Here is a 22,107-nt window from a genome sequence, read left to right on the forward strand (position 1 = left end):
AGTATCTCACCAGAATTACCATAAACCACAGTATGTGGAGAACAGTGTGGAGGCCTTCCTTCAAAGTATGGATGTAAGTATATCTCACCAGAATTACCATAAACCACAGTATGTGGAGAACAGTGTGGAGGCCTTCCTTCAAAGTATGGATGTAAGTATATCTCACCAGAATTACCATAAACCACAGTATGTGGAGAACAGTGTGGAGGCCTTCCTTCAAAGTATGGATGTAAGTATCTCACCAGAATCAACATAAACCACAGTATGTGGAGAACAGAGTGGAGGCCTTCCTCCAGAGTATGGATGTAAGTATCTCACCAGAATCAACATAAACCACAGTATGTGGAGAACAGAGTGGAGGCATTCCTCCAGAGTATGGACGTAAGTATATCTCACCAGAATTACCATAAACCACAGTATGTGGAGAACAGAGTGGAGGCATTCCTCCAGAGTATGGATGTAAGTATATCTCACCAGAATCAACATAAACCACAGTATGTGGAGAACAGAGTGGAGGCCTTCCTCCAGAGTATGGATGTAAGTATCTCACCAGAATCAACATAAACCACAGTATGAGGAGAACAGAGTGGAGGCATTTCTCCAGAGTATGGACGTAAGTATATCTCACCAAAATTACCATAAACCGCAGTATGTGGAGAACAGAGTGGAGGCCTTCCTCCAGAGTATGGATGTAAGTATCTCACCAGAATTGCCATAAACCACAGTATGTGGAGAACAGAGTGGAGGCCTTCCTTCAAAGTATGGATGTAAGTATCTCACCAGAATCAACATAAACCACAGTATGTGGAGAACAGAGTGGAGGCATTCCTCCAGAGTATGGATGTAAGTATCTCACCAGAATTACCATAAACCACAGTATGTGGAGAACAGTGTGGAGGCCTTCCTTCAAAGTATATGGATGTAAGTATCTCACCAGAATTACCATAAACCACAGTATGTGGAGAACAGAGTGGAGGCCTTCCTCCAGAGTATGGATGTAAGTATCTCACCAGAATTACCATAAACCACAGTATGTGGAGAACAGTGTGGAGGCCTTCCTTCAAAGTATGGATGTAAGTATCTCACCAGAATCAACATAAACCACAGTATGTGGAGAACAGAGTGGAGGCCTTCCTCCAGAGTATGGATGTAAGTATCTCACCAGAATTACCATAAACCACAGTATGTGGAGAACAGAGTGGAGGCATTCCTCCAGAGTATGGATGTAAGTATATCTCACCAGAATTACCATAAACCACAGTATGTGGAGAACAGAGTGGAGGCATTCCTCCAGAGTATGGATGTAAGTATCTCACCAGAATTACCATAAACCACAGTATGTGGAGAACAGAGTGGAGGCCTTCCTCCAGAGTATGGATGTAAGTATCTCACCAGAATTACCATAAACCACAGTATGTGGAGAACAGAGTGGAGGCATTCCTCCAGAGTATGGATGTAAGTATCTCACCAGGATTACCGTAAACCACAGTATGTGGAGAACAGAGTGAAGGCCTTCCTCCAGAGTATGGATGTAAGTATCTCACCAGGATTACCATAAACCACAGTATGTGGAGAACAGAGTGAAGGCCTTCCTCCAGAGAATGGATGTAAGTATATCTTACCAAAATTTCCATAAACCACAGTATGTGGAGAACAGAGTCAAGGCCTTCCTCCAGAGTATGGATGTAAGTATCTCACCAGAATCAACATAAACCACAGTATGTGGAGAACAGAGTGGAGGCATTCCTCCAGAGTATGGATGTAAGTATCTCACCAGAATTACCATAAACCACAGTATGTGGAGAACAGAGTGAAGGCCTTCCTCCAGAGTATGGATGTAAGTATCTCACCAGAATTACCATCAACCACAGTATGTGGAGAACAGAGTCAAGGCCTTCCTCCAGAGTATGGATGTAAGTATCTCACCAGGATTACCGTAAACCACAGTATCAGGAGAACAGAGTGAAGGCCTTCCTCCAGAGAATGGATGTAAGTATCTCACCAGAATTACCGTAAACCACAGTATGTGGAGAACAGAGTCGAGGCATTCCTCCAGAGTATGGATGTAAGTATCTCACCAGGATTACCATAAACCACAGTATGTGGAGAACAGAGTGGAGGCCTTCCTCCAGAGTATGGATGTAAGTATCTCACCAGAATTACCATAAACCACAGTATGTGGAGAACAGAGTGGAGGCCTTCCTCCAGAGTATGGATGTAAGTATCTCACCAGAATTACCATAAACCACAGTATGTGGAGAACAGAGTGGAGGCATTCCTCCAGAGTATGGATGTAAGTATCTCACCAGGATTACCGTAAACCACAGTATGTGGAGAACAGAGTGGAGGCATTCCTCCAGAGTATGGATGTAAGTATCTCACCAGAATTACCATAAACCACAGTATGTGGAGAACAGAGTGGAGGCATTCCTCCAGAGTATGGATGTAAGTATCTCACCAGGATTACCGTAAACCACAGTATGTGGAGAACAGAGTGGAGGCCTTCCTCCAGAGTATGGATGTAAGTATCTCACCAGGATTACCATAAACCACAGTATGTGGAGAACAGAGTGGAGGCCTTCCTCCAGAGTATGGATGTAAGTATCTCACCAGGATTACCATCAACCACAGTATGTGGAGAACAGAGTGAAGGCCTTCCTCCAGAGAATGGATGTAAGTATATCTTACCAAAATTACCATAAACCACAGTATGTGGAGAACAGAGTCAAGGCCTTCCTCCAGAGTATGGATGTAAGTATCTCACCAGAATTACCATAAACCACAGTATGTGGAGAACAGAGTGGAGGCATTCCTCCAGAGTATGGATGTAAGTATCTCACCAGAATTACCATCAACCACAGTATGTGGAGAACAGAGTGGAGGCATTCCTCCAGAGTATGGATGTAAGTATATCTTACCAAAATCACCATAAACCACAGTATGTGTAGAAGAGAGTGGAGGCCTTCCTCCAGAGTATGGATTTAAGTATTTCACCAGCCACAAAAACTTACTTAAGTTACCATTTTTCATATACATTACATAAGGAATAGAACTTGAGTTTGTAATTGTATTTTTCCAGAAATCAGAGCCAGATATGCTGTAAACCACTTTAAAGGTTATATTCGCGAAAAACATTATTCATGTCTTCATTGTTTATAACACATACACCATTACGTAACTTTTCTATATCAAGGGCTCTTACTGAACACTGTAATAATACGTACAGTGTACAGTCAAATAGGCACATAGCCAAATTGTCCTTTATAGACAGGTTTCCTTTATGCAGACGTTAATATTAGCGTATTGCACCAAATGGGATTGATGAGTCTTTCCTTTATAGACAGGTATTATGTTTTACCATATGATTTATACAAATATTCATGGAAAAATTTGATTTCACGTTAAATTAGAGCTAACTGGCGAAATTATGAGAAAATGTGTATCATCCGAAAATACATGACTTAAGTATAGTATACTGTAAACCAACTTTCTTTTCATTTGTGCAATTTACTTTCATGAATTTCCTATGCAAGTAAATTCGTGAAGTTTCTATCTACATCATATTCGTTGATAGGAATTTCCATTGAATTTTTCAATTTGCGAATTTGTTTTAAAATAAAAATCGTGAAATTTGATAGCCACAAATATAAAGAAAGTTCTTAATTCCACATGAATATGCTAGGAGAGTTGGACATTGATTGATTCAATCCTTTGCATTTATTTGAAAAATATTGTGTTATCTGCATGAAGATCTATTGGTTCTTCATGACTAATTCCGACTTGTATCATTTGTAAAGATTTTAATATTGTTCTATGGATTAATACGGACACTATTGGTTGTCTTTACAGGCTTACATTAATGACATGACAGAGGAAAGTTTTCAGAAGCATGTCACTGCTCTGGCAGCGAAACGCCTGGAGAAGCCTAAAAAGATCAGTGGTCAACAGTCTCGTTACTGGGGGGAAATTGTGTCACAACAGTTCAACTTCGACCGAGGTGAGTTTGGCACAGTTGTAAGCTTTCAGTTATAAAACTTCGACCTTTGATAATATAGGCACAATTTCACTGTATCTTTTATGTTTTGGAGCTTTCAATTCATTTCATGGATATATTTGTGGTTTGCCAATAGAACATGGTAATAATATTATAGGAAACATGATTCAATATACAGTGGAACTCCGTTAATACGAATTCAAAAAGACCGAGATAAAACTTTAAGCGAGAATTAAGCGAGTTCTCATGTCTACTGACGATATCTTTACTTGTTATATATAGACTAGTTCCATGTTGTAAAACAATGTAAACAAGGGAGATGTCAAAATCGCTGATAGTAGTTGCAAAATTATAACAATAAAACCGAGATATATATTTTGAAATGACATTCTACACCAGATTTATTTCAAAGAAATCGGCATTTTTGGCGATCTCGTTGTCCAAAAAAATTTCATTTCGAGTTATAAGAACATTTTATGTATGATTTTTGTCATTCGGGACAAACATTTCTTCGTATAATCCTAGTTCTTTGAGTTTTCCGAAATCAAATTTCCAAGTTCTTAAAACAAAAACAAAGAGGGAATTCGGCCAGGACTGGCAAAGTACTTCGTATTAAGCCGGGTTTTCGAATTATCCAACTACGTACTATCAACCAAGTTCCACTGTATTTATATTCTTAGTTCCATAACAATCACAAATTTTTTTACACAAAAATTTTTTCAGGTTATACAGTAATATATAAAAAATGTTTACAATTATTGTCTATTGGTCAGGTGATGCACAGTTGTTATTCATATTCATTAGATGAACTTTTTTTGGGGTTGTAAAATTGATTTTGTATACAATGAATGTCGTGTACTGTATACAGCAGCAAGGTGATCTACATGCCTATTCAAGTCCAATCTCGGTACTCCAGGGGTTATTATCACTGATGTTATAGCCACCCCAGAAATAATACAAGAATATCTCATAGTAAAACTGGAGGCAGTTTAGGAGAGAAAAAAAATTAACCAATCACAGGCCAGCAGACACTTCCTTTGAAGATTACAGAGAGAGCAACACTCGACTTCAAAGTCACATAGTCACTGTGTATTGTTATTTGATTCTTTTGATGTACATTAAATGATTCAATTACCTGTCTTCTGGTGCCTTCAATTTTACTACAAGGAAGCTCAGGGGTGGATATAATGTCAGTGATAATAACCCCTGGAGTATCGAGATTGGACTTTAATAGGCATGAAGATCACCTAGCTGCCTTTAGGTTTTCCTTGGGTACCTGTACTCAGGTTTCCTTTTTGGAAAATTACTATCATAATAATTATTATGAAATCTAATATGTTTTCTGTTTAGATGATATTGAAGTTGCCTACCTGAGAGGAATTAAAAAGAGTGATGTATACAACTTTTACAAGGTATGTATTAGTTCTTTGTTATAGATATATGACATTACACAAAGTAAAGTGATATTTGTCATGTTGTAGATACACTGTATATAATTTGTTTTATATGAAGAATGTCCAAAACATTGGAATTAGAAGCCATCTAATTAGAAGCCATATATCACAAAGCTATTTTATTTTCATCAGGAACATATATGTGTTGGAGCACCTAGGAGACACAAACTTTCTGTACATGTGATGTCGACAGCAGAAGGAAATGGCAGCCCTGACAGTCAGGACTCAGATAGTACTCCAGATAGTCTCGCCTCCACACCCGAACTACCACCGGTAAGTCTCACCTCCACACCCGAACTACCACCGGTAAGTCTCGCCCTCACACCCAAACTACTACAGGTAAGTCTCGCCCCCACACCCAAACTACCACCGGTAAGTCTCGCCCTCACACCGAAACTACAACCGGTAAATCTCGCCCTCACACCCAAACTACCATGGGTAAGTCTCCCCCTCACACCCAAACTACCACCGGTAAGTCTTGTCTGGAAATCAAAAACTGTTACAAATAAGGTTTGTTGTAGGATTTATTTGTTATATGTCCTTTGAAAGGAACTGTTATTTAATTAAGGATATGTCAGGTTAAGGAAGTAAATGTATAGAAAAACATAGGTCAGTTCTGGTCACTATTTAACAACTGGGTCTTGAACTCACTGGTCAGTAGTTAATAACTGCCTCTTGTGTGTTTTGAACTTACTGGTCAGTAGTTAACAACTGCCCCTTGTGTGTCTTGAACTCAAAACCAAGAGGTCATGGTTGGCTAGTGCTAATACACACACTGAACAACATGAAACGTTTGTTGTGTAGAACTTTTTATTATTTGTGTGGTTGCTGTTGAACAGCGAATTGAAAAATAACAAACTAGATTAACCAGATGTTGTTTGGAATTACATAGCTAGGCCAACCACTGATATTTCCACCCACAAATTTTTTGGAAACTCTAAACCACAAAATAATGCACCCATAAATATTTCATGTTTTACAGTATGTTGTATAGCTTGGCTATCATTGTTGGTGGAAAGGATGGTAAGGAAAAGAAAGAAACATTATGATAGTTGACATAATATGACAGAAAGTATTGTTAAACTGTTTGATGGAGTCATAGAATTGTTTTTCATTCAACATTGAGTGATTTTGTTTCTTTTTGTTTCAGCCGATAATTGTGAGGGACATAGCAGACTTTAAAAGAGACATGGCCCTGTTTCCTCTCCCCAAGCCATACATAGACCTACAGAAAGCCAGGTCCAAGCTCTAAACTGTGATACCGTTAGTGTGTTGTGATGGAATCAAAAGAGTGGACTATATGTCAGGAATTTTAATTTGTTTGTTGTATGTGAGCAATATTTATCATACATCGTATGTTGTATTTTAATGTTGTCTTTGTTTGAGTTATCTGCTCTTGTTAGGAGGTGATACATTAACTGGGTCTGCTCGGTTAGGCCGATTGTGATGGGTTTTAATTTCATTAAATTTGTCACGTTGTTATCCCATCAGTAGAATCAAGGTGTCATGAGAACATTCAGCAGGACTGCCAACCACATAATTTTTTGTGAGATACAAATTTCCATTGAATTTTGCAATGGAGCTTGAACTTGAATTCAAATGTTCTCGGAATAATTGTATAAAATGTATATGTGTATATGAAGTTATGGTTGTCAGGAAAAGCTCTAAGAATTGTTTGTGAATTTATGTATTCACAAATATGTTGAAATATTGCATCCACAAGAATTAAGTGTTTACAGTTATCAGTTGGTACAAAATATCATTGAGCAAGATGCATAAATATGTATTTAATAAATATGATCCCATCAAATTTCTATTATGCATCCAGATTTATTCGGTTAACTATTCCATAAGACCGAGATTTGTAGTGTAAATACATAGATCATATATTTTTTCATTACCATTTCTTAACAAGAATTGACAATATATTCTTAGAAATTGGTAAATTTTTTATTAACAACACATTTAAAAGCGTTCCTCTCTTGGCGTTTGTGGCTACTTCAAAGAAATAAGTCATAGGTCTGACATCTTGATTAGCAAATGTGCAGGTCACATGACCAACTGCTCCGAAGTTCTTCTTCCCGTCGGTGTAGAAAAAAAAAACCCAGACCCATAGTAACGTCATGATTTTTGAAAACAAGGGCAGATAACTCTTCGAAATGAAGAGTGAGAAAAGAGTTGTATATGTTTATATTACCTAAGACCCCTCATCAGAATGTTGAACAATTTTATATAGTGTGTTGAAGATATGTTGTAGAATGTCTTTATTCAGTGTTGAATTTGAGGTGAGAAGTTTTAAAATCTGGTATGATGAATTTTTAAGTCCTTTACATCAAATATAATATCATGTGGAATTTTGAAATTTTTGTGTATGGATTGTTCATGTATGTATCTGTACATGTTGAACATTTGGTATGCGCTGTATAGGAAGACTTAAAAACTTGATTGGCTGCAATAAGTCATTACCTCATCAGAATTATTGTAATCTTTTAAAAAAAATGTTGATGAAATATTCAATCTTTTACCTGACATGCATTCATATCTTTTTTTTTTAATGATTTGATAGTAATTATCAGTGTACAATATATAACCATGTTTAAACACCAGTGTATTCGTAGGGTGTTTTGAATCTTGATAATTGATTTAAACTCATTCACCCCTGAAGACACATTTAGACACTTCTAAATCAATGACTAGATCAGTCCATTATGAAATTTCAGGGGTGAATGAGTTAAGAATCTAGAGTCTCTATTGACCATTATTAGTTGTCATGTCATTTGATATATCGAGTTACTGCCCTTGTTATACTAGTCTGTGGAGGTTAAAAGTCAATCTAATTAGATTGGGTTAAATGTTGTTTGGCAGTTTTCCTGCCTTTTAACTACTTTGATGTCATATTAAAATCATGTGTATGTGACATATTTTTCATACCATGAATCAGGAAGAACATTTTATATGTTATTCGCCACCAAAAGCTGTTTTGAGAATAACATGTCAAAATTTTTGTTCAGTAACTTAAAAATTTTTTTAAAAGAAAAATCTCCAATATGGCAAACTTACATGTACATTGGTTGTATATGTAATTTTGATTGCCTTCCCTTCAGGTATTATGTTGTAGACATACACACATACAATATACACACATACACACAACCCCTGGAGATGGTATTCTTTGTTATCTACACATATGTACCTCCAAGTATGTCAGTAACAACATTGAGACATATCTACAACAACATATAATAATTAGAACTATTTTTCTTAGTCGTCCTACTACATTTGTGGTAGGATTTATAACCTAAATAATTGGTTGTTTGCTAATTTTATTACTATACTTTATATCCTTAGGTAGGTTCTTCAAGCCTTCATTTACATAAAATCTATAGCTATATACGGGGTGCTGGTATATTGCTTACACTTATTTGTTTGTAAAATCATATTTCTTGAGTTTCAATCTCTGTTTTATGTTCATTAAATTTGTTGAATTTTAATTTCACATCCTTTCATCATCTTCATTTATATCTCCAGCCAAAAGTCAATGTTTCAATTACTATATTCTCTTCTATTTATTGTATGTTATTTAATTATTCACCCCTGAAGCCACATTTAGACTCTTCTAAATCAAGGACTAGACCAGTCCATTATGATATTTCAGGAGTGAATGAGTTAATGACACACAGGACTGGAACAGCACTTTACAAATAAAAGGGACGAAAGAATGAATTGCTTGAAGAATTTATTTTTATTAAGGTTTTGGTTTCATGTCGAGATTTTAAGAGGATTTTAACTGGATTAATTAAAAGTTAATTTATTTGGTATATTGTACATACTGCATCTTACCTCAATCACTTTTGTCTGAAGGAATATTTTCTATCTATTATTTGTCTAGCTAAGTTCATTCAGAAATTTCATGAGGGTACAAATTAAATGTTGACAGTGACACCCATAATGTTGCTAGATGTATTTTGACGTTTTCTGATGGCTGGTTTTTACTTTCTCAGGATAATGACTGTTGTAGGCAATGTTATACAAGTTCTGTTAATGAAGTTATCAAAGGAAGAACTTCATGAAGATGTAGAAAATGAACTTGTAAAAGAAGTGATGTTCAAAAACTTTGTTAACATGAGCAGAAAACAGTAAAATGAGAACATGAAAATAAGGGACTATGTCTATACCTTTCATATGAAAAGAAAATTATTATTAATCAGTTTTATCCATTTTAATTTTGATTTTCTTAAATTTGAAAAAACGGGATTTAATAAAAATTCATATTTTTCTGTTTAACTGTAGTAATATGTAACTTTAATTATTATAATACTACAAATGTATAGAATAGATAATTACTCTAAATGACTTTTGCATGCAATAATTACGTCTTCTTTATCCACTAAAAATTATTTGCTCTATTGAACTCACTTAAAGAGTATGTCATCAATTTCTTACAAGTGAATAAAATAAGTTTCACAAATAAATGTAATATTATTTGCATACAAGTTATTACAAAAAGGTGGAATTAGTGTAAGAATTAACATGACCTTGACCTTTGACTTCAAAATCTAATTCAGTCTTTGCATCTTACAGAGTTATCTGCCTTTGTGGGTAGATACTGTATTGATTGTCACATCATTTTGTAAACGAAAATTATTTCACTGATTATCTAACAAAAACATGAAGTAACAATCAATACCTATCTGAAAGGGCAGATAACTCTGTGATATATGCTTAATGCAGAATAAGCTCACTCTTGTTTGGTTCAGGAATGTAATGTATTGTCAATTTCTTCTGAGCTTTTATTATAGATTGATTTTCAGTGTTTTATAAAATCAGACATGTTAACTACTAACTGGACCCATTCCTACTAAATCACCCCAGAGTCTCAATTTTTATTTTGAAAATTTTGTTTCCTCTGTATATATGTAACAAGACTCAAAATGTGATAAACAATTGTTGTTACTATTGAAATATAGATTGTGTTTTCATTCTAGGTCAAGAGATAATAAATAAATACAAGATGTTTCTGAGTTATTGATTTCTGTTTCAATAGCAGAGACAAAGATTGACTCTGTGAGAAGTAAGCTAAATCAGTCGGGTAAAAAAAAAGACCCACCAAACCCCATTCACACTAACTGGTGTACATGTGATGATTGAGTGACTGTTACTCTTAAGATTTTTTACCACAAGCCCCCAGATGGGTCAAGACCTCAAATTCCATGTGAGGCAGTTGCTATGTACTGACCGTTGGTCAGTGTTTTTCCTCCGGGTACTAGGAGCTTTCTTCTACCATCTAAACCTGGCACGTCCTTAAATTTACGACCCTGGCCTACTCCTACACGTGTTTGAGGTCTTATTCCACCCCGATTACAATGGTTGGAAGTATCTCGTCCTGTTAACCTCTAACATTGTTTGAAAAGACACTGGCATTTATGATGTTAAAATACACATAATTACCAAACCAAACAAATCAAACGTCCATTGTAAGGGGCCATCTCTGTAGACAAGGATATACTTAGTAATGGTGACAAGAAAACTACATTTAACAGTTAAAAAGAAGAAGAAAATGTAAGTCAACAAATTATGTCTAAAGAAATGCGGGATAGAGACACCGCCTTGACACAGCCCTTATAAGTTTTGAAATAACGGGACGTCATTTTCACTTGTGACTGACCAAGATGCCGGAGCTAATATTACATATACGAAAACTTGTGGTTGTATCGAGATACTGTGATCTATACTGATAGAGTACTACCTGTGTGTACACATCGGATTTATGGATCAAAAACCCTAATGTTGATATTTCCTGCAAGGTATAGTTGCCTGGTTTAATTTGATTTATTAAACGGTCTTTTAGATTGAGGTCCATTTAACGACTCACTAGGTTTACCATGTACTTAAAAACAGTGCCATTTTTTCTGGAACATATACTTATATATTTCTCAGAAATCTCCACTTCTACAAGTCTTATCAGTTAAACAGGTAGTTTGAGTTCGGCTGGCGGTCGTGCAGAAAAAAAAAAGTTAGAACTGCATTTACAACAACACTGAAAGTTTCTAGGAATCACAGGGACATGGCACGACATGAATTTCTAACAAACGGTATTGAAATATATGTGATACTATAATATCTATATATATGTATCAATACCGTTGGTTAGAAATTCGTACCATGTCCCTGTGCTAGGAAAAGATCAAGAATCAGAATTTTTTATACAGTCATAATGCATGATGGTCTTAGATAACAATAAATCCTACGAAATAGGGGACGTGGGGAGAGACGGGTTGTACTCACACCCCTCAAAATCCGCGTCTGTTACTGAGGAAATAAAACGATCTGTGGTGTACATTATAGACACGATATATAATTTGTAGTGGATAATAAAATAGCTTTTCGTGGATAGTTGGTTTATATTGAATATGTGCCAGTAGTCCTAGGTTAAGTTTTCATGTTTGCTTAAAATGAATACATTTTCCATTGTTTGAATTTTACGTTTTTCTATTACAGAGATGACCTTGCTCAGATATTTAAAGATATTTCACTGTTTCAACTACTGTCAAACTTGCGCGAATAATACCTCGACCTAGTTCCGATATGATGCAGATTTAGAGTTAAATACTGTACCGTATAACTAATGTTACCTTTTAACAGGCATGGCTACAATGCATCCACGTCATTTCAAGTTAAACTCGAATCAGCTAGATCAGGTTTATACACAGATTCTATGAGAAATAATCGTTTTACCTGCATCGCAAATTACAGTGCCATTGTATTAAGTATTCGTTATAAATCAAAGCAGAGAAAAAATGAATGCACCTGCTAAAGTTACGCTGATCGCCAAAACGTCTCCAAAGGATAGGAACAGGGTGTATATTTTCCTGCTAATTCATTTCTTGAGTTCATTATAGATATACCAATTGCGTATCATACGTTAACATTATTATGTTGTATAATTACACGTAATAAACACTTATATGCAACATAGGTATTAAACTCGTCTGACAATATATTACAAGATAATATATTGACATATATTGTCAGACGAGTTTAATACCTATGATATGCATTATTTTTGTAACATTTGGTATTACAACTTTCGAGAGTCTTGGGTATAGTTTTTCCCACATTAATACATCTATGGGCCTAATGTATGATAACCATGTCACAAGTGTAAATAAAAAAAGTCAAGAAATGGAATTGTGATGATCCAACTTTATACAGATTACACTTTTAAATACGAAAGTAAGTAACTTTTTCTTTAGTATTAAAATATATTTACTTTACATTTTTTTCTATCAATGAAATTTTGATCTGTTTATTTTACTTCGGAATAAACGTATTTGAAATAATTAATTGCATCGCAAAAAAAACAACAAAAAAAAAACAAAACAAAAAAACATTGCACTTTTTCCTTAGTATATTCAAGCAATAAACAGTTACCAAATTGTAGTATATAGTCAATATGAATACAATTTGGGTGACAGATAAAATAAAACCATTGCACTTTTTCCTTAGTAAATCAAATTATTCAATATTTATTGTCCAAATAATAAACATCGCTTTTTAATGTTATATGTTCTGTCAGCGATGGAACATCTTAACACTATATGTTTATTTCTATTTAACTTTTGAAATCAACCTTAGTTATAGCAACAACAGCAATTCATATATAGTAGATTTTGATAACCTTGTCACCTAGTAAGCTGCATGGGAAAACATATGTACCCCCGTTAGTTCCCTCGTCCCGTATATAGAAAAAAAACTTAACATGTCATGTGACACACACAGGTGTTCTGTTATAAATTATAATCGTAATAGATACAGGCTGATTAAGAAATATCTCCAATATGTATACATAGCATAAATGGTTATTTCCATAGGTAAATTGCAATATATCAGATAAAAGCATATATATATCTAAGTCATTATTAGTCTATATTTCATTTATTTTGAATATTCAAAGTAAAAACATATACAAAAATGTACATGTATTTAATAGCTACATGTCTTGAATATCACTTATATAATTAAATAAATAAACAGGTAATTTTCTTTTTTTTTTGTTATGAAAATGAATATTTGTTTTGATTATGCAAATACAACATGATTATAGAGATTAGTAAACATCTTTCTATTGTCTATCTAAACAATTAATTGTACTTCAAAGGAAAGCCAAAATGTCACCAATCAATTAATATTTACCTCGAAATGAGATGAATAATTTTTAAAAGTACACATTTTGGTGCTGCTGGTTTTTAGTTATATTGTAAGACTTATTCAGTTCAGTTTGTTCCACACGGTATATCTAATTGTTAAATGCTGTGGTGGCAAATGCACAGATTAGAGTGGACTGTATAGAAAATGGTAGAGGAGGATATTATTTAGTGAAGGATGGATACAAATTCTCCATAAAGACAAGGCGAAATAATAGATGTTATTGGAGATGTGTTGATCGCTAGTGCCCAGCAACCATTACAACGCTCAACATTCGGTGACGCACATAATCATCCAGGAGATGCTGTAGGTTTGGCTGCCTTTGCATTCCTCAACGACGTGAAAAAAAGATGTCGGGAAGATGCAGAACCCATTCCATTCTTGTTTGATTAACAACTTGGAAAGTTATGTGATCGTGAATTCGACGACGATGTGGCCTCCATGATAGAAAGAATCCCATCATTCAACAGCTGCAAATTAGCACTCTACAGGAGTCGTGCCAAACATATCCAAAAACTACCAACAAGAGAGGGGAGATTGATCTGCAAGGAGCATGGACGGAAACAGCGTCAGGAGAACGTTTCCTTCTGTGTGATGACACTAAAGGACAGGGTGAAAAAAAATATGGCGTTTTCCACAGAGTCCAACATCAGACGTTTGGTAGCTTCACCATCCATATTTGGAGATGGAACATTTTATTCTTGTCCTGGTATATTTAGCCAGTTGTATTCTATTCATTGGTATGTTGAGAACTGTGTCTTTCCACTAGTTTTTGCATTGTTACCCAACAAACGCGAACGGACTTACAACCGATTTTTCAGCCTCCTGAAGGGCGCCATTGAGCAAAGGGATTTGACTTTCAACCCCGATTTCATGATGCTGGACTTTGAAGTTGCTGCAAGGAATGCACTTAATCTGTTTTCCCGGATGTAACTGTTAGAGGGTGTTTCTTTTATTACACTCAGCGTATTTGGAGGAAAACTCAGTCCTGTGGCCGGGCGACCCTTGGTGCCTTTAGACAAGGCAGAGGATGTTTGGTTCGAGGCATTGGAGGACAATGCGGACGACAGCCAAAACGTGACCAACTTCACAGATTATGTAATAGAGACATGGATTTAGGGCGACAGGACTCTGTGGAATCATTACGATTACGATGAACCACGAACAACTAACAACCTAGAGGGTTGGCACAGCAAACTGAACCGAATTTGTAAGCGTCCTCATCCAAACATCTATGTCATGGTCAAATTGTTGCATAGAATCCAAGCTACAAACGACGCCAAGACCATTCAGCTTGAAGCCGGTGGGAAACCTGTTGCGAAGAAAAGGAAATATCGGGAACTCGAATCCAGACTCCAAATTCTCAAGACCAGGCTGCAGACCAACAACATCATAGCCTATACAGATGCTGCATCTCATTTAATACACCTGAAGTAGAGACAATACATATACCATGATGGGTATATATCTTGATTATTCAGTATTAGTGACTTGTGATGTGAATATTCTTTAGTTCCTGGATTATATGTACTCTGTGTGACTGAAATATTTATAGTTATACTATATACAAAAAGTATATGTAATAAATTTTGCATGTTTGTCAGTGGTAAAACAGATATTGGATTTCATCCTATTTGTCACTGTGGGACCTCGAATGAAATGCCATGCCTTTGTATACTTGTAAAACTCGTTAAAGCATCCTACTATCCCAATATTATTAGTGAACTTTGTACCTCTTTGGGAGTGATGTATGGTTTATGATGTATAAATGTCTCTAGGACAAATGTGAGTTGAAATTTAAAATATTAAGGTCGAAGTGTGATTGAGTTATTTGGTCACCTTTTGGTTCTAATGGTATGTTTAGGAATATACATTAGTAATATGATTGGATTGGATTAATAAATGAATTGTCACTACACTTTGCGGACAAGACAGGAGAAAATCAAGCATGGACAATGCTGTCAGCTTTGCTGATTGTTGGGACATGTGTGAAAATAACTGTTAGGCTAAAAAATGAAAAAAAAAAAAAAATGCTTTAAAAAATAGTTAAAGGTAAGTAAGCACTGTGGAATTAGAATTGCTACAATGTATAGGACCATTATCGGTAAACACAGTCATGTCTACCATATAGCCCCACACACACTCGGATTCATGGAGATTTAAAAAGATCTAGACTAAGTTGTAAATTTGTGTTATTTGAATCTTGATTAAATTTTTTATAAATTTTGATAAGAAGTTTTGAAGGAGCCCCACCCATTTGTACAATTTTAAATGAAGGTTTAGGTGCTCTGTGACATTGAAGGTTTAGGTGCTCTGTGACATTTCATAAGGATGTAATTTCTTGTTAGCAAAGTACAATTAATCATGTATACCACTCAGGTTCCAGGGGGTCATAAAGATTATTTGCACGTTTTTAATAACTCACATGACTGTATACATAGGGATACAAATGGTTAAACTACTACTCTAAACTTACTTTTTAGCTTCAGTATTGCATCTAATATACATTTTGAGTGCATTCGATATCCAATTATTTCAGCCCAGATGCATCAATTTATACTGTAGATTGAGTCCAAAATCATAAACTAATCATGACTGTTAAGTGCTGAAGCAAAATGGCTGTACGTATTTAATTTGGACTAGTAATTAAAGATGCTCCACCCCCGACAGAGCATAAACGATACCCATCATTTGAACAATAACTGTGTATAATCTTGTTTATACGTGTCTAATTAACACAAAAGTGCATTTACACTAATCTGTTTTGCTTTTGCTGCATGCCCAATCAGTACTTAATTTCATATAGGGCATAGTGCCACGGAATTTTTTCGGAATGCAATTAAATTGATTTTAAAAATTTTTCATCTTTAATTAAAATAAGAAGCTTAAACTTTTAAATGGTGGTTATGGTGTAAAATAAGTAACTTTTGTAAGTAAACAAAATACTAATTTGTCTGCTCCTGTTTTTGATAGAGAAGAAATACCATTCGTCGGTGGTGGAGCATCTTTAAATAGTCGGACTAGTAAAATTTTGGGTTTACTCGTCTAAATGACTAGCAGATAAAAAAATTAAAGTCACAGACTACAAAAGGAGATATGAATAACTCACTGTAAACATATGGTGCACTCAAAAGAAAAATAATAATTTAACACAATATGTTACAATCGGCCAGCTGACTTACAATCGAAAATATATTGGTTAAAGATGCTCCGCCGCTGGCGAATGGTATATTTACTATCAACATAAAAAGAGCAGACAAATTAGTATTTTTTCTTCAGTTACAAAAATCATGCAATACTTACTTTACACTATTACCACAATTGAAAAGTTTTGAGCTTCTCATTTTACTTCAAGATTAAAAATAAATTAATTGCATCCCAGATAAAGTACATGGCAATATTACCCTACATATGGAATTAAGTACTGATTGTGCATGGAGCAAAATTAAACATCAGCTATTTATCTGTCGGCGGTGCAGCGTCTTTAATTCTAACCTACTCACGTACATGAAATCTTTCACCAATGTTTCAACATTAGCCAAGAAATTTAAGTAGAGTGCATATTTGAGTGACAATATGTGTGTCTTAATAATCCTTTCTCAAAATATACTATGGCTATTTCATACATACAGATATCTGAACATGCATGTATAGAATTTATTATGATGTAATGCATTTGTGCACATAGCATCATGTTTCTCAGAGAAAAGATGGTATGTCACAATCAAAGACTACCCAAAAGGACAATTAACTGTGTCATATCTGCAAAGAAAAACAATTTCATATTGTGTACATACCCGTGTGATAGTTATCCAGCTGCGATTTCCGAGATTTCGCAAAAATATTCTTCATGAACGTGTTTTTTTCAGACAAATATGTGCAAGATTCTAGGTCAGCTAGACTAACTAGATTATATCTCATGGTCTTGGAAATCTAGAAAGCAATGTAAAATACACTAAAGATTAATGAATTCAGACCTTGAAGGAGGTTCTATAACTTATGATTTACATTAAGTTTTGTCGGTGGTGTAGCATCTTTAGTATTTTCTTCAGTTACAAAAGTTACTTACCAATAATTTACACTAAACAGTAAATACAATGCTATGGAAAAGACAATGTGCTATGAAAAATAGACCAAAGTTGAAGGCCAATCGGAATCAAGAGATCTTAAAAACTGGCCAATCGGAGGCTTCGTAGGTGTTTGCACACCGGAGTGTGTAAACATAAATGATAACCAACTGCTATGGAGTTTATCAGATGGGTTTTCCATTGTGAAACACGCGTTGTTATGGGATCAAATCAATTAACAGTCTAAATATTTTTAATGGGTTTTCCATTGTGAAACACGCGTTGTTATGGGATCAAATCAATTAACAGTCTAAATATTTTTGTATGGATGAGGTTCCAATACCTCACAATTCCAGTTATCATATTTTGCCATTTTGGGTAAATAAAAGACGATTTTAATGTAAACATTAACCAATGTTTCTTTTGTTTTGGTATTGTGTTTTTGGCGAGGGGGTCACTTCGACCAGAGAAATTTTACTTCAGGTCGAGTCATAGCACAAACTAAACCAATTGGCACAACACTTGGTCATTTGTTCGGATTGTATTAACGATATTAATTCTGCGTGGAATCATACCCAATTGAAATGTGTAAGCCCATTCCGAGTGTTCAATTTCAATATCTTGGGTAGGTAATAAGTTTTATAATAAGTCTTTTGATTTCATTGGTAACCGACATGTTCATTTGCTAACCACGATGAAAAACTATGGCCATATGGAGATTCATGGAGATATTAGATGCTAGGACTAGTGTCGAATAAAGAATCAGCTATAAACGAAATCGGATATGTCACATAGCAAGCCAATGAGTTAAAGATGTGTGTGTGTGTTTTTTTTTTTTTTTTTTTTTTTTTTTTTAAATTTAAGCATTACCGGATATCTGTACATAGAACTGAAAACCAATATCCTTCTTTGACGTTTTGGTATTTCATACAAACTTACAGTCGTCATTTCCATTGTGATATGAATGCGTGTTACCAACTCCTTCACTGGTTATTTTCTGCTTTCAGACTGTAGAATTTCAAGGAAATGTCACCATAATTAGCAATTACAATGTTTTGACGTCATTCACCCTGAAGAGTGATCAACTAGTCTTTGTTTTCTACAATTTACATTTTGTTCCTTTTCATTTTTTGCATGAATCTGTTTGAAATCGAGGTGTATTGTATTAAGGGCATTAAACTAGACTTTGTACTTTGAACAACACCAAAGCTTTATCAGGCATTATTCGTTTAATACTACTCCGACACTTGACACCCAGGGTCTTCTGTCGTCCGGAGTTAAAAATCGACAAAACCAAATTTAGACCAGGTTAGCACTGCTTCGAATATATCAGCGGTCCGCTGTTTTTGCTATAAACCAAAATAAAATGACAATACAAATAACACGATGTAGCATTTCATTTCACCTTCAATTTGGTTTAATCATTCGCTGCTATTGGAAATAAAATATTTGGTGTTATTTTCATACACACTACATTATGATCTTCAATACGAACTGACTTCACCAACAGATGATATACAACTAGTATAAGAAGTTATACATTGTATGGTGGTGACTTAATATTCAAAAGCTGGATAGGCAATTCCAATAATTTCAATACTGTTTGAATCGCAATGTTTAGAACACTAAAGTTGTCATTGACATTATAATCCTTGTTTCACTTTTCTAAAACGACTTTTCTAAAATATCGTTTAATATTTGTTGCTCTAGTCAAATTTCCCCTGGTCATGACTCTAGACTTTCAGAAAGGTTTTACAGATTAAATTATTAAATAAACACCCTTCATACACGTGCATGCCAATTGTGGCAAAATTATGCATGTGGGAGTGCTCTATTAATATACGTATTTGTTTATATTGGCTTTGAAATCCTTAACGCCTTCCATCGGATTTCTACGATACTTTGGTAATATTTTTTAGATTAAGCTGCTGCCTATCATCTGAACTGTCCATTACGGTGAGACATGGGATAACAGACAAAGAAAGTAAGCTGTATTGCGCCGTTTGATATTAAAATGTGCTGATACCCCGATGTAAAAAATTAAATTCATCACGTCGAAGGCTATAATATGAAACATGTGTACATAAACGGTTATCAGTCCGTATGTAAATTGTCGAATTTTCTTATCTTCTGAATTGTCCATTATAGTGGATAAAAGACAAAGAACGTAAGCTGTCTTGCACAGGCTAACGATTCAAGGTGATGATACTATCTTGAATTAATTACACCGGAAGATATACAAAAATGAAAACGTCAATATTACCAGACTACAATTGTATATGCAAATTGTCTACCCTGTATCGACTTCTAACGTCATAGACAATTATTCCATGGCATTGGAAGTGTCATGTGCAAATCATGGGGAATAGTATGGTTAGGCTTGGGTACTACTATCCTCAATATTCAAGTGGTTACTATCACTGTTGTTATATCCAAGACATTGATAGTTGCCCCTGGGATATCGAGGAGGGGTTACCATATTGAATAATTCTAGTTGTTTTGGCCTTGACCTTTTACTGTCGTAACTCTAAAGCAAATTCAGACCAGCCCTTATGGTGCGTGATAGGATTCGTTGAAATTTCAGTTTGATCGACTAAAATATTATAAATTATCTCTTTGCGGACGAATACATCGACACCTCCCTCAACAATGAGATCCATAACTATTGTCATCTTTCCGCCCTTAACGCATTCACTCTCGAAGATTCATTTGAACTCTACTGCTTCAAAAGCTAGAACAGTTCATTATGAATTTTCAGGGGTGAATGAGTTCATGGTAAAAGCTGAAAAGACTTGGTGCGTCTCAGTCTCTTAGCGAGGTGGCGAAAATATTTTTATCTTTAAAGATGCTATACCGCTGGCGAATGGTATTTTTTCCCCATCAAAGTCATGAATAGACGAATTAGTAGTTTTTCTTCAGTTACAAAAATTACTTACTTTACATCATTACCGCCACTGAAAAGCTGAGCTTCTTATTTTACTTAAAGGAAAAATGTTAAAAATAATTACTTGCGTCCTGAAAAAGTCTATTGCACTATGCCCCTGTGGAATTAAAGTACTTATTGCACATCCATCAAAACAGAACAAGTTATTTTTATATTATTTTTGCATTACTTATACATAAATTTACATGAGTAAACACACGCCAATTATAGTTCAAATCCTGAGTATTGTTTATGCTGTCGGCAGTGGAGCATCTTTACCACAATCATTATATATAAGTGTACTGAAACGCCTAGAGATCATTCCGTTATATATTAGAGGTACTTGCCTTTGTTTCACTATGTAGTAATTTCTATATATCAGAATGTGTATAGAAGTTTGGTGGGGATAGATGTTTCTATTCAAAATATGGATTTTAGTTACTCGTAAGAATTAGTAAAGAGCGCTAAAACAAACCAATTCTGTTAACGTTTCAGGTTCAATGTTTAAGGACTAAAATTCGTCAACAAATCTAAACCTTTTGTGATAACACAATTTACTACGACAATAAACCGACGTAACCTAGTTACGTAGAAATGGTGACCCAGATGCGTTCACAAACCGTAACATTGTGGGCACAGGGCAGTCCTGTTTGTTGTTTCCTTCTAAATATTTAACAAAACAAATTACCGATATGTTAACGTTTCTTAATGACACCGATAATGGTGATTTATTCTAAAAATATATTCAGTTAAAATTGTGTTTTCTGTTAAATCAATGATTTGAATTATGAATCAACGTTTAAATATTAATGGCGTAATATGCTATTTTATATTATTATACTTATTATCAATTTCATATATCGGCTATATATAGCCGCATACCATATCATGTGGCATCATGTATGTGATTAACTAACGTTATTTCGCACTAAATTCCACACCTTTGAAAAGAAGCTATAATCAAAGGGCGACTTAAGATCAACTGTGAGCGATACAAATTAGATGCTTAAGTTCATAGACAATTTTTTTAAGAAAAAGGGACAAAAATAAATATTTACATTTCCGTTGTTTGTTCGCTATATACCGTTACTAACATTTGACTTCATCGCGCGCGCCAATTTAAATATCTGTCAAAAAGCCGTTCATACACCAGTGAACAACATCAAATAACTTTGTTTCTAAATACCCGTTATGTTACTGGTATACTCTGAGCTGGGTCGCTATTTAATTACAACACCACAGATATTACCATACGTTATACGCCCCATAGAAATTGTAACAAAAAATGTTATCAACTCTTTTGTGTCTTCTTTTATATTTTTGTATGTTATTTTCGCAAACTAAACATAAAATTGGAAGGGTAAACTACAAAGAATTGGGCTTTATGTTCTACTTCTTACCTCATCCGTACATGAATAATTTCATCTCTAAATATCTCAATTGAAATAAGACCACAAGACAGAC

At 34.8% G+C, this 22,107-nt stretch overlaps 1 protein-coding gene across 3 annotated transcripts in view; it reads left to right on the plus strand.

Annotated features, from left to right (window-relative positions):
• The window catches only part of LOC138335086 (insulin-degrading enzyme-like), a 32,500-nt gene extending 22,038 nt beyond the window's left edge, over positions 1-10,462 (plus strand). For all 3 annotated transcript variants that reach the window (XM_069284005.1, XM_069284003.1, XM_069284004.1), the window contains 4 exons: positions 3,850-3,997; positions 5,345-5,406; positions 5,581-5,721; positions 6,599-10,462. In XM_069284005.1, coding sequence (XP_069140106.1) covers positions 3,850-3,997; positions 5,345-5,406; positions 5,581-5,721; positions 6,599-6,700 — 453 coding nt within the window. In that variant the 3' untranslated portion in view covers positions 6,701-10,462. The remainder of the gene's footprint in view (positions 1-3,849; positions 3,998-5,344; positions 5,407-5,580; positions 5,722-6,598) is intronic.
• The last annotated feature ends 11,645 nt before the right edge of the window (positions 10,463-22,107 follow it).

This window comes from Argopecten irradians, chromosome 11 (assembly GCF_041381155.1).
Source record: "Argopecten irradians isolate NY chromosome 11, Ai_NY, whole genome shotgun sequence".
Classification (NCBI taxonomy): Eukaryota; Metazoa; Mollusca; class Bivalvia; order Pectinida; family Pectinidae; genus Argopecten; species Argopecten irradians.